At 41.5% G+C, this 13304-nt stretch overlaps 1 protein-coding gene across 1 annotated transcript; it reads left to right on the plus strand.

Moving 5' to 3' along the window:
* The first annotated feature begins 9455 nt into the window (after positions 1 to 9455).
* Positions 9456 to 13092, plus strand: LOC112224680 (chymotrypsin A-like). The gene is made up of 6 exons (XM_042314982.1): positions 9456 to 9562; positions 10334 to 10517; positions 10773 to 10851; positions 11387 to 11567; positions 12385 to 12518; positions 12883 to 13092. The coding sequence occupies exons 1-6, from the start codon at positions 9511 to 9513 to the stop codon at positions 13042 to 13044; spliced, it is 792 nt and encodes a 263-aa protein (XP_042170916.1). The 5' UTR covers positions 9456 to 9510; the 3' UTR covers positions 13045 to 13092.
* The last annotated feature ends 212 nt before the right edge of the window (positions 13093 to 13304 follow it).

The following is a 13304-nucleotide window of genomic DNA, read 5'->3' on the forward strand; positions in this document are numbered from 1 at the left end:
TTATTTACCCATCTGACAGTCATGTTGTGTTAGTTATTTACCCATCTGACAGTCATGTTGTGTTATTGACCCATCTGACAGTCATGTTGTGTTATTGACCCATCTGACAGTCATGTTGTGTTATTGACCCATCTGACAGTCATGTTGTGTAAGTTATTGACCCATCTGACAGTCATGTTGTGTTTGTTATTTACCCATCTGACAGTCATGTTGTGTTAGTTATTTACCCATCTGACAGTCATGTTGTGTTAGTTATTTACCCATCTGACAGTCATGTTGTGTTAGTTATTTACCCATCTGACAGTCATGTTGTGTTATTTACCCATCTGACAGTCATGTTGTGTTAGTTATTGACCCATCTGACAGTCATGTTGTGTTAGTTATTTACCCATCTGACAGTCATGTTGTGTTATTGACCCATCTGACAGTCATGTTGTGTTATTGACCCATCTGACAGTCATGTTGTGTTAGTTATTTACCCATCTGACAGTCATGTTGTGTTATTTACCCATCTGACAGTCATGTTGTGTTAGTTATTTACTCATCTGACAGTCATGTTGTGTTATTGACCCATCTGACAGTCATGTTGTGTTATTGACCCATCTGACAGTCATGTTGTGTTATTTACCCACCTGACAGTCATGTTGTGTTAGTTATTTACCCATCTGACAGTCATGTTGTGTTAGTTATATACCCATCTGACAGTCATGTTGTGTTATTGACCCATCTGACAGTCATGTTGTGTTATTGACCCATCTGACAGTCATGTTGTGTTAGTTATTGACCCATCTGACAGTCATGTTGTGTCATTGACCCATCTGACAGTCATGTTGTGTTATTGACCCATCTGACAGTCATGGTGTGTTATTGACACATCTGACAGTCATGTTGTGTTATTTACCCATCTGACAGTCATGTTGTGTTAGTTATTTACCCATCTGACAGTCATGTTGTGTTAGTTATTTACCCATCTGACAGTCATGTTGTGTTAGTTATTTACCCATCTGACAGTCATGTTGTGTTAGTTATTTACCCATCTGACAGTCATGTTGTGTTATTGACCCATCTGACAGTCATGTTGTGTTATTTACCCATCTGACAGTCATGTTGTGTTAGTTATTTACCCATCTGACAGTCATGTTGTGTTAGTTATTTACCCATCTGACAGTCATGTTGTGTTAGTTATTTACCCATCTGACAGTCATGTTGTGTTATTTACCCATCTGACAGTCATGTTGTGTTAGTTATTTACCCATCTGACAGTCATGTTGTGTTAGTTATTTACCCATCTGACAGTCATGTTGTGTTATTGACCCATCTGACAGTCATGTTGTGTTATTGACCCATCTGACAGTCATGTTGTGTTATTGACCCATCTGACAGTCATGTTGTGTTAGTTATTGACCCATCTGACAGTCATGTTGTGTTAGTTATTTACCCATCTGACAGTCATGTTGTGTTAGTTATTGAACCATCTGACAGTCATGTTGTGTTATTGACCCATCTGACAGTTATGTTGTGTTATTGAACCATCTGACAGTCATGTTGTGTTAGTTATTTACCCATCTGAGAGTCATGTTGTGTTATTTACCCATCTGACAGTCATGTTGTGTTATTGAACCATCTGACAGTCATGTTGTGTTAGTTACCCATCTGACAGTCATGTTGTGTTAGTTACCCATCTGACAGTAATGTTGTGTTAGTTATTTACCCATCTGACAGTCATGTTGTGTTATTTACCCATCTGACAGTCATGTTGTGTTATTGACCCATCTGACAGTCATGTTGTGTTATTGACCCATCTGACAGTCATGTTGTGTTAGTTATTGACCCATCTGACAGTCATGTTGTGTTATTGACCCATCTGACAGTCATGTTGTGTTATTGACCCATCTGACAGTCATGTTGTGTTAGTTATTGACCCATCTGACAGTTATGTTGTGTTATTGACCCATCTGACAGTCATGTTGTGTAAGTTATTTATCCATCTGACAGTCATGTTGTGTTATTGACCCATCTGACAGTCATGTTGTGTTATTGACCCATCTGACAGTCATGTTGTGTTACTGACCCATCTGACAGTCATGTTGTGTTAGTTATTGACCCATCTGACAGTCATGTTGTGTTAGTTATTTACCCATCTGACAGTCATGTTGTGTAAGTTATTTACCCATCTGACAGTCATGTTGTGTTAGTTATATACCCATCTGACAGTCATGTTGTGTTATTGACCCATCTGACAGTCATGTTGTGTTATTGACCCATCTGACAGTCATGTTGTGTTAGTTATTGACCCATCTGACAGTCATGTTGTGTTAGTTATTTACCCATCTGACAGTCATGTTGTGTTATTGACCCATCTGACAGTCATGTTGTGTTATTGACCCATCTGACAGTCATGTTGTGTTATTTATCCATCTGACAGTCATGTTGTGTTAGTTATTTCCCCATCTGACAGTCATGTTGTGTTAGTTATTTACCCATCTGACAGTCATGTTGTGTTATTGACCCATCTGACAGTCATGTTGTGTTATTGACCCATCTGACAGTCATGTTGTGTAAGTTATTTACCCATCTGACAGTCATGTTGTGTTATTGACCCATCTGACAGTCATGTTGTGTTATTGACCCATCTGACAGTCATGTTGTGTTATTGACCCACCTGACAGTCATGTTGTGTTATTGACCCACCTGAAAGTCATGTTGTGTTAGTTATTTACCCATCTGACAGTCATGTTGTGTTGGTTATTTACCCACCTGACAGTCATGTTGTGTTATTGACCCATCTGACAGTCATGTTGTGTTAGTTATTGACCCATCTGACAGTCATGTTGTGTCATTGACCCATCTGACAGTCATGTTGTGTTAGTTATATACCCATCTGACAGTCATGTTGTGTTATTGACCCATCTGACAGTCATGTTGTGTTATTGACCCATCTGACAGTCATGTTGTGTTATTGACCCATCTGACAGTCATGTTGTGTTAGTTATTGACCCATCTGACAGTCATGTTGTGTTAGTTATTTACCCATCTGACAGTCATGTTGTGTTATTGACCCATCTGACAGTCATGTTGTGTTAGTTATTTACCCATCTGACAGTCATGTTGTGTTAGTTATTTACCCATCTGACAGTCATGTTGTGTTAGTTATTTACCCATCTGACAGTCATGTTGTGTTAGTTATTTACCCATCTGACAGTCATGTTGTGTTATTGACCCATCTGACAGTCATGTTGTGTTATTGACCCATCTGACAGTCATGTTGTGTTAGTTATTGACCCATCTGACAGTCATGTTGTGTTAGTTATTTACCCATCTGACAGTCATGTTGTGTTATTGACCCATCTGACAGTCATGTTGTGTTATTGACCCATCTGACAGTCATGTTGTGTTATTTACCCATCTGACAGTCATGTTGTGTTAGTTATTTACCCATCTGACAGTCATGTTGTGTTATTTACCCATCTGACAGTCATGTTGTGTTATTTACCCATCTGACAGTCATGTTGTGTTAGTTATTTACCCATCTGACAGTCATGTTGTGTTAGTTATTTACCCATCTGACAGTCATGTTGTGTTAGTTATTTACCCATCTGACAGTCATGTTGTGTTATTTACCCATCTGACAGTCATGTTGTGTTAGTTATTTACCCATCTGACAGTCATGTTGTGTTAGTTATTTACCCATCTGACAGTCATGTTGTGTTATTGACCCATCTGACAGTCATGTTGTGTTATTGACCCATCTGACAGTCATGTTGTGTTATTTACCCATCTGACAGTCATGTTGTGTTAGTTATTTACCCATCTGACAGTCATGTTGTGTTAGTTATTTACCCATCTGACAGTCATGTTGTGTTAGTTATTTACCCATCTGACAGTCATGTTGTGTTAGTTATTTACCCATCTGACAGTCATGTTGTGTTAGTTATTTACCCATCTGACAGTCATGTTGTGTTATTGACCCATCTGACAGTCATGTTGTGTTATTGACCCATCTGACAGTCATGTTGTGTTAGTTACCCATCTGACAGTCATGTTGTGTTAGTTACCCATCTGACAGTAATGTTGTGTTAGTTATTTACCCATCTGACAGTCATGTTGTGTTATTTACCCATCTGACAGTCATGTTGTGTTATTGACCCATCTGACAGTCATGTTGTGTTATTTACCCATCTGACAGTCATGTTGTGTTAGTTATTGACCCATCTGACAGTCATGTTGTGTTATTGACCCATCTGACAGTCATGTTGTGTTAGTTATTGACCCATCTGACAGTCATGTTGTGTTATTGACCCATCTGACAGTTATGTTGTGTTATTGACCCATCTGACAGTCATGTTGTGTAAGTTATTTATCCATCTGACAGTCATGTTGTGTTATTGACCCATCTGACAGTCATGTTGTGTTATTGACCCATCTGACAGTCATGTTGTGTTATTGACCCATCTGACAGTCATGTTGTGTAAGTTATTGACCCATCTGACAGTCATGTTGTGTTAGTTATTTACCCATCTGACAGTCATGTTGTGTTAGTTATTTACCCATCTGACAGTCATGTTGTGTTATTGACCCATCTGACAGTCATGTTGTGTTATTTACCCATCTGACAGTCATGTTGTGTTAGTTATTGACCCATCTGACAGTCATGTTGTGTTAGTTATTTACCCATCTGACAGTCATGTTGTGTTATTGACCCATCTGACAGTCATGCTGTGTTATTGACCCATCTGACAGTCATGCTGTGTTATTGACCCATCTGACAGTCATGTTGTGTAAGTTATTTATCCATCTGACAGTCATGTTGTGTTAGTTATTTACCCATCTGACAGTCATGTTGTGTTATTGACCCATCTGAGAGTTATGTTGTGTTATTGACCCATCTGACAGTCATGTTGTGTAAGTTATTTATCCATCTGACAGTCATGTTGTGTTATTGACCCATCTGACAGTCATGTTGTGTTATTGACCCATCTGACAGTCATGTTGTGTTATTGACCCACCTGACAGTCATGTTGTGTTATTGACCCACCTGAAAGTCATGTTGTGTTATTGATCCATCTGACAGTCATGTTGTGTTAGTTATTGACCCATCTGACAGTCATGTTGTGTCATTGACCCATCTGACAGTCATGTTGTGTTAGTTAGTTACCCATCTGACAGTCATGTTGTGTTATTGACCCATCTGACAGTCATGTTGTGTTATTGACCCATCTGACAGTCATGTTGTGTTATTGACCCATCTGACAGTCATGTTGTGTTAGTTATTGACCCATCTGACAGTCATGTTGTGTTATTGACCCATCTGACAGTCATGTTGTGTTAGTTATTGACCCATCTGACAGTCATGTTGTGTTAGTTATTTACCCATCTGACAGTCATGTTGTGTTAGTTATTTACCCATCTGACAGTCATGTTGTGTTAGTTATTTACCCATCTGACAGTCATGTTGTGTTATTGACCCATCTGACAGTCATGTTGTGTTATTGACCCATCTGACAGTCATGTTGTGTTATTGACCCATCTGACAGTCATGTTGTGTTATTGACCCATCTGACAGTCATGTTGTGTTATTGACCCATCTGACAGTCATGTTGTGTTATTGACCCATCTGACAGTCATGTTGTGTTATTGACCCATCTGACAGTCATGTTGTGTTATTTACCCATCTGACAGTCATGTTGTGTTATTGACCCATCTGACAGTCATGTTGTGTTATTGACCCATCTGACAGTCATGTTGTGTTATTTACCCATCTGACAGTCATGTTGTGTTATTGACCCATCTGACAGTCATGTTGTGTTATTTACCCATCTGACAGTCATGTTGTGTTATTGACCCATCTGACAGTCATGTTGTGTTATTGACCCATCTGACAGTCATGTTGTGTTATTGACCCATCTGACAGTCATGTTGTGTTATTGACCCATCTGACAGTCATGTTGTGTTATTGACCCATCTGACAGTCATGTGTTATTTACCCATCTGACAGTCATGTTGTGTTAGTTATTTACCCATCTGACAGTCATGTTGTGTTAGTTATTTACCCATCTGACAGTCATGTTGTGTTAGTTATTTACCCATCTGACAGTCATGTTGTGTTATTGACCCATCTGACAGTCATGTAGCTTCCATTCACTCCCTCCCTCACCACCTGACCCTAGCTTCCATTCCCTCCCTCACCACCTGACCCTAGCTTCCATTCACTCCCTCCCTCACCACCTGACCCTAGCTTCCATTCCCTCCCTCACCACCTGACCCTAGCTTCCATTCACTCCCTCCCTCACCACCTGACCCTAGCTTCCATTCCCTCCCTACCTGACCCTAGCTTCCATTCCCTCCCTACCTGACCCTAGCTTCCATTCCCTCCCTACCTGACCCTAGCTTCCATTCCCTCCCTACCTGACCCTAGCTTCCATTCCCTCCCTACCTGACCCTAGCTTCCATTCCCTCCCTACCTGACCCTAGCTTCCATTCCCTCACCACCTGACCCTAGCTTCCATTCCCTCCTCACCTGACCCTAGCTTCCATTCCCTCCCTACCTGACCCTAGCTATCCTGACCCCTTCTACTGGAAAAAGAGCAGAAGAGACCTGGGACCAGGCTATCCTGACCCCTTCTACTGGATAAAAAGCAGAAGAGATCTGGGACCAGGCTAACCTGACTCCTTCTACTGGAAAAAGAGGAGAAGAGATCTGGGACCAGGTTAACCTGACCCCTTCTACTGGAAAAAGAGCAGAAGAGATCTGGGACCAGGTTAACCTGACCCCTTCTACTGGGAAAAGAGCAGAAGAGATCTGGGACCAGGCTAACCTGACTCCTTCTACTGGAAAAAGAGGAGAAGAGATCTGGGACCAGGTTAACCTGACCCCTTCTACTGGAAAAAGAGCAGAAGAGATCTGGGACCAGGTTAACCTGACCCCTTCTACTGGAAAAAGAGCAGAAGAGATCTGGGACCAGGTTAACCTGACCCCTTCTACTGGAAAAAAACAACCTTATCTGTGATTCCCTAACCTGAGATAACAGCTCATAGATTCCCTCTCTCTCTCTCAGGGGTCTCTTGTGATTGGTGCATTTTCTTTTTATTTACATGTAATATTAAGGAAGTAACTCCTCTACATGTCATTTTATTCAAAGAATAAATAAATGCCCTTTCTATGTTATTTGTTCATTCATCTGAACCAGGTTCAAGTGAATAGCTGTTACCCATCTGCATTGTTTCGTCTGACGTGAATACTCATGGGTCACTTTCTATGTTTATCGATTATGGTTGTTGTCAAACTTTTAAAACACTTCATTTAAGCGTACTTGTTTTGTGCAAAATGGGATATCTAATATGCTCTATGTCCAGGTGGATGGAATGTTCCATGTGGTTTTTGCCGCTGGTGCAAAAGTGACTCATTTAGGGACTACTTTAGGGACTACTTTAGGGACTACTTTAGGGACTACTTTAGGGACTACTTTAGTGACTACTTTAGTGACTACTTTAGTGACTACTTTAGTGACTACTTTAGTGACTACTTTAGGGACTCCTTTAGGGACTCCTTTAGGGACTCATTTAGTGACTACTTTAGGGACTACTTTAGGGACTACTTTAGGGACTACTTTAGGGACTACTTTAGGGACTACTTTAGGGACTCATTTAGCGATTCCTTTCCATGATATTTATCTGTTCAGTCCTAAGTGAGGTTTCTCTAAATATTTTTTCTACACTTAGGAAGGTAATCAGAACCCTTATCTTATTCACAGAGTACCACAGTATGAGTCATAAAACCCATAAAACCTAGCAGTTAAAAAGGGAAATGGTTCCTCCTGACCCCTCCTGACCCCTCCTGTCTCAGCCTCCAGTATTTATGCTGCAGTAGTTTATGTGTCGGGGGGCTAGGGTCAGTCTGTTATATCTGGAGTAATTCTCCTGTCTTATCCGGTGTCCTGTGTGAATTTAAGTATGCTCTCTCTAATTCTCTCTAATTCTCTCTTCCTCTCTTTCGTTTTCTCTTTCTTTCTCTCTCTCGGAGGACCTGAGCCCTAGGACCATGCCTCAGGACTACCTGGCATGATGACTCCTTGCTGTCCCCAGTCCACCTGGCCGTGCTGCTGCTCCAGTTTCAACTGTTCTGCTTGCGGCGATGGAACCCTGACCTGTTCACCGGACGTGCTACCTGTCCCAGACCTGCTGTTTTCAACTCTCTAGAGACAGCAGGAGTGGTAGAGATACTCTCAATGATCAGCTATGAAAAGCCAACTGACATTTACTCCTGAGGTGCTGACCTGTTGCACCCTCGACAACCACTGTGATTATTATTATCTGACGCTGCTGGTCATCTATGAACATTTGAACATCTTGGCCATGTTCTGTATTAATCTCCACCCGGCACAGCCAGAAGAGGACTGGCCACCCCTCATCCCTAAAATAAAATTACATTGCAATATATTTCAAACAAATCATATCTGTCTTCTCACTCTCCCAGGTCATGGTCAGATTAAAAGATAATAGCTCTCTCTCATTTTCTAGATGTGTTTTTTAATGAATGTCAATTTACCAACATTTCTGAAATATGTTATTTTGGAATCAAACCCTTCAAACAACCTTTTAATGATGATAGAAAGTATCACCTGCTTAAAGACTATAACATTTACTAACTGTCTGGAAAAACAGAACATGGTGTCCCTTTTTTTATTGATGTTTATAGTCACATACACCAGTCAGGTGCAGTGAAATTGGTTGTTTAAATGGGTCAGTCATAGTAGTACGATAGGTGTTGTTTTACAGGGTCAGTCATAGTAGTATGATAGGTGTTGTTTTACAGGGTCAGTCATAGTAGTACGATAGGTGTTGTTTTACAGGGTCAGCCATAGTAGTACGTCACCCCTGAAGCAAATGAGGCTTAAGTGTCTAGGACAAGGGCATCATCAGATTTTTTTCACCTTGTCCGCTCAGGTATTCGAACCAGCAACCTTTCAGTTACTGGCCCAACACTCTAACTGCTAGGCTACTGCTGGTTACTGGCCCAACACTCTAACTGCTAGGCTACTGCTGGTTACTGGCCCAACACTAACTGCTAGGCTACTGCTGGTTACTGGCCCAACACTAACTCCTAGGCTATTGCTGGTTACTGGCTCAACACTCTAACCACTGTCTACCTGCTGGTTACTGGCCCAACACTAACTGCTAGGCTACCTGCCGCCCTTCATGAGTTGTCTGAGTAACACAGCTATCATGCTTTCAGAGAGAGCGAGGCTCTCCTTTGGGGAATATTTACCACAAGCCAACATTGTCTCCATCATTTTTTTTCCATTGGTCATTTTCAAGAAATATTCCAACAAACGCCCTTTTCGTAACCCCATAATGTTCTGTAACGGTGTGAGAAAATGTCCCCTGTTATCTGCATAGGGACAGGTGAGGTACACACACACACACAGGGGGTGGAGGGGAATGCAGAGTCAGAGCCGTGGTTCCTGTATAAAAGACCCCCTGCTGTGTGCCTCACTCCATCACGCTGAAAACATGAACTGTCTGCTGATCCTCTCCTGCCTTGCCTTCGCCGGCGCAGCCTACGGTGAGAAAATGTCCATGTTTATGCCATTGTCTGCCTTGTTGGATACCTTGTAGGATACCTTGTAGGATACCTTGTAGGATACCTTGTAGGATTCCTTGTAGCTTGTAGGATTCCTTGTAGGATTCCTTGTAGGATACCTTGTAGGATTCTTTGTAGGATACCTTGTAGGATACCTTCTAGGATTCCTTCTAGGATACCATGTAGGATACCTTGTAGCATACCATGTAGGATTCCTTGTAGCATACCATGTAGGATACCTGTAGGATACCATGTAGGATACCATGTAGGATACCTTGTAGGATACCTTGTAGGATACCATGCAGGATACCATGTAGGATACCTTGTAGCATACCATGTAGGATACCTTGTAGGATACCTTGTAGGATACCTTGTAGGATACCTTGTAGGATACCTTAGGTTGGCTTTTTAGTCGTTCAGGTTTTTAGTGTTATTCTTTTTGTTTTTTAAATTCTCATGTGTTTGTTGTGTAGTAAATATTTCAGTTGTAATTTGTTTCTTCCTGTGATGCACATTGTGTTGCATTTCCATGTCGGAAATGTGCTGTAGAAATGAAACTTAACTTGATTTATTTATCGGGTAAAATAAGTATTTGATAGTAGTTGACTGCTCTGGTCAATAACATTTCAGGTGGTACTACAATAGGCAGCAATGTATTTATATTCTGAATGGACGTAATTCAGAAACTGTCACTGTTAGAATCTCTGTTAGAGCAGCCAAACTTGACCCCTGACCCATAATCTCTGTCTTTAGGCTGTGGTAAACCCGCCATCCAGCCTGTGGTGTCTGGTTACGCCCGCATCGTCAACGGTGAGGAGGCTGTGCCCGGCTCCTGGCCCTGGCAGGTGTCCCTCCAGGACTACACTGGATTCCACTTCTGCGGCGGCTCTCTGATCAACGAGAACTGGGTTGTGACTGCTGCCCACTGCAGCGTGAAGTGAGTGCTGGCTGCTGAGCCATAACCTTCATAAATGTAGCAACATGCTAACTAGCTAAAAAAACTAGCTAAAATCTAGCTATTGCTCACACTAACTAGCTAAAAGCTAACTATTGCTAACTAGCTAAAAGCTGGCTAATGCTAACTAACTAAAAACTAGATATAAACGAGATAATGCTAATGCTAATTAGCTCAAAGCCGGCTAGCATATTGCTAAAGTAGCTAAATTATGTTTCTTTTGTGAAACTATTTCAGGACCTCTCACCGTGTGATCCTGGGAGAGCACGATCGCTCGTCCAACGCTGAGAACATCCAGACCATCAAGGTTGGCCAGGTAAACAATCACACACACACACACACAACTATTACTACAATTTGAACATCTAGACTTTTATTTTGAAGTAAAGATAAAGATCAAGTTCCACCTTTCCATCCCTACTGTCCCCTATATATCCCTACTGTCCCCTATATATCCCCACTGTCTCCTATATATCCCCACTGTCCCCTATATATCCCCACTGTCCCCTATATATCCCCACTGTCCCCTATATTACTACAATTTGAACATCTAGCCTTTTATTTTGAAGTAAAGATAAAGATCAGTAAAAGTTCCACCTTTCCATCCCCACTGTCCCCTATATATCCCTACTGTCCCCTATATATCCCTACTGTCCCCTATATATCCCCATTATCCCCACTGTCTCCTATATTACTACAATTTGAACATCTAGACTTTTATTTTGAAGTAAAGATAAAGATCAGTAAAAGTTCCACCTTTTGAAGTCACATCAACTCAAACGATAATGATCTGCTCAGCGGATTAACATTCAATCTAAATCACAAACGTTGTCGCCTTGTGTCCTTACTAGGTCTTCAAGCACCCCAATTACAACGGCTTCACCATCAACAACGACATCACCCTCATCAAGCTGGCCACGCCCGCTCTCTTGGGAACCCGTGTGTCCCCCGTGTGCGTTGCTGAGACCAACGATGACTTCCCCGGTGGCATGACGTGTGTGACCTCCGGCTGGGGTCTGACCCGCTACAACGGTAATCAATAATCACTACAGCTTTTCTAGGTCTCATTGTAAAGTCAGACAAATCTTGGTTAGTTTTTTTGACTAGCGGTATGTTTGGTATAGTTGAAAGTTTCCATTTCAGTTGGCTCAATGTATTTGAAAAATGACGTTTCAGTTGGCTCAATCTATTTGAAAAATGACGTTTCAGTTGGCTCAATCTATTTAAAAAATGACGTTTCGGTTGGCTCAATCTATTTAAAAAATGACGTTTCGGTTGGCTCAATCTATTTAAAAAATGACGTTTCGGTTGGCTCAATCTATTTAAAAAATGACGTTTCGGTTGGCTCAATCTATTTAAAAAATGACGTTTCGGTTGGCTCAATCTATTTAAAAAATGACGTTTCGGTTGGCTCAATCTATTTAAAAAATGACGTTTCAGTTGGCTCAATCTATTTAAAAAATGACGTTTCGGTTGGCTCAATCTATTTAAAAAATGACGTTTCGGTTGGCTCAATCTATTTAAAAAATGACGTTTCGGTTGGCTCAATCTATTTAAAAAATGACGTTTCGGTTGGCTCAATCTATTTAAAAAATGACGTTTCGGTTGGCTCAATCTATTTAAAAAATGACGTTTCGGTTGGCTCAATCTATTTAAAAAATGACGTTTCGGTTGGCTCAATCTATTTAAAAAATTACGTTTCGGTTGGCTCAATCTGTTTAAAAAAATTACTTTTCAGTTGGGTTTCAGTGTAGTCTTGAGTTGCTAGTAGTCTAATAATGTGAGAAAGATGGTGATTGGCTGACCGGTTTCTAAGAGTTACCTGACCCTTGGTGTCCTCTGGTTCCAGCTGCTGACACCCCTGCCCTGCTGCAGCAGGCTGCTCTTCCCCTGCTGACCAAGGCTCAGTGCCAGAAGTTCTGGGGCTCCAAGATCACCGACCTCATGATCTGTGCTGGAGCTGATGGTGCTTCTTCCTGCATGGTGAGTAACACAAACCATAGGGTTGGAACATTCCGGTAAACTTCCAAAACATTGCCAGGGTTTTCAGACTTCCTAGTTGGAAGAATCCCAGATTTTTGCAAGCCTACACAAAACATATGGCACCCTAACACACTGTTACAGGCTATGACACTGAACCTACCACCATCTGACTAATGGCAGAGTTCAATCTGAACTTTTACAGTTGTTTACACTGGTTTAAACAGTCATTGCATCAATTCAAGCTTGGTGTTTCCTTAGTTCTTAACTTTTTGGGAAACAGCCGAGCACAAACTCTGAACATAAAAAATAAATCCCTAGAGAGAGACTCTTAACTCTTTCTGTGCTCCTTTTTGTGTTCCTCCAGGGTGACTCTGGTGGCCCCCTGGTCTGTGAGAAGGCTGGTGCCTGGACCCTGGTTGGTATTGTGTCCTGGGGCAGTGGAACCTGCACCACCACTATGCCCGGAGTGTACGCCCGCGTCACCGAGCTCCGCTCCTACATCGACCAGACCATCGCCTCCAACTAAGTTTTCAACTTCATCTCCATAAAAAAAAATTAAAGTAGTTTCTAGTAACATATTTGTTCCTTGGTGTTTCTTGAAACGTGGGTTTTGATAGTTAATGCAGCAATCAGCAAGTAACAAAATAACAAAGCGGTCTCTCCGCTAACTGTTCTGGTTAAACGCGGGGGGAGGGTGCTGGAGAAATGTAACCACTCTCAAATACAAAGATACATCTCCGGATGCAAGGACTGACCATCCATGATATCAACATTCACTAGTTCCAA

Source organism: Oncorhynchus tshawytscha, unplaced genomic scaffold (genome assembly GCF_018296145.1).
Source record: "Oncorhynchus tshawytscha isolate Ot180627B unplaced genomic scaffold, Otsh_v2.0 Un_contig_1303_pilon_pilon, whole genome shotgun sequence".
NCBI lineage: Eukaryota > Metazoa > Chordata > Actinopteri > Salmoniformes > Salmonidae > Oncorhynchus > Oncorhynchus tshawytscha.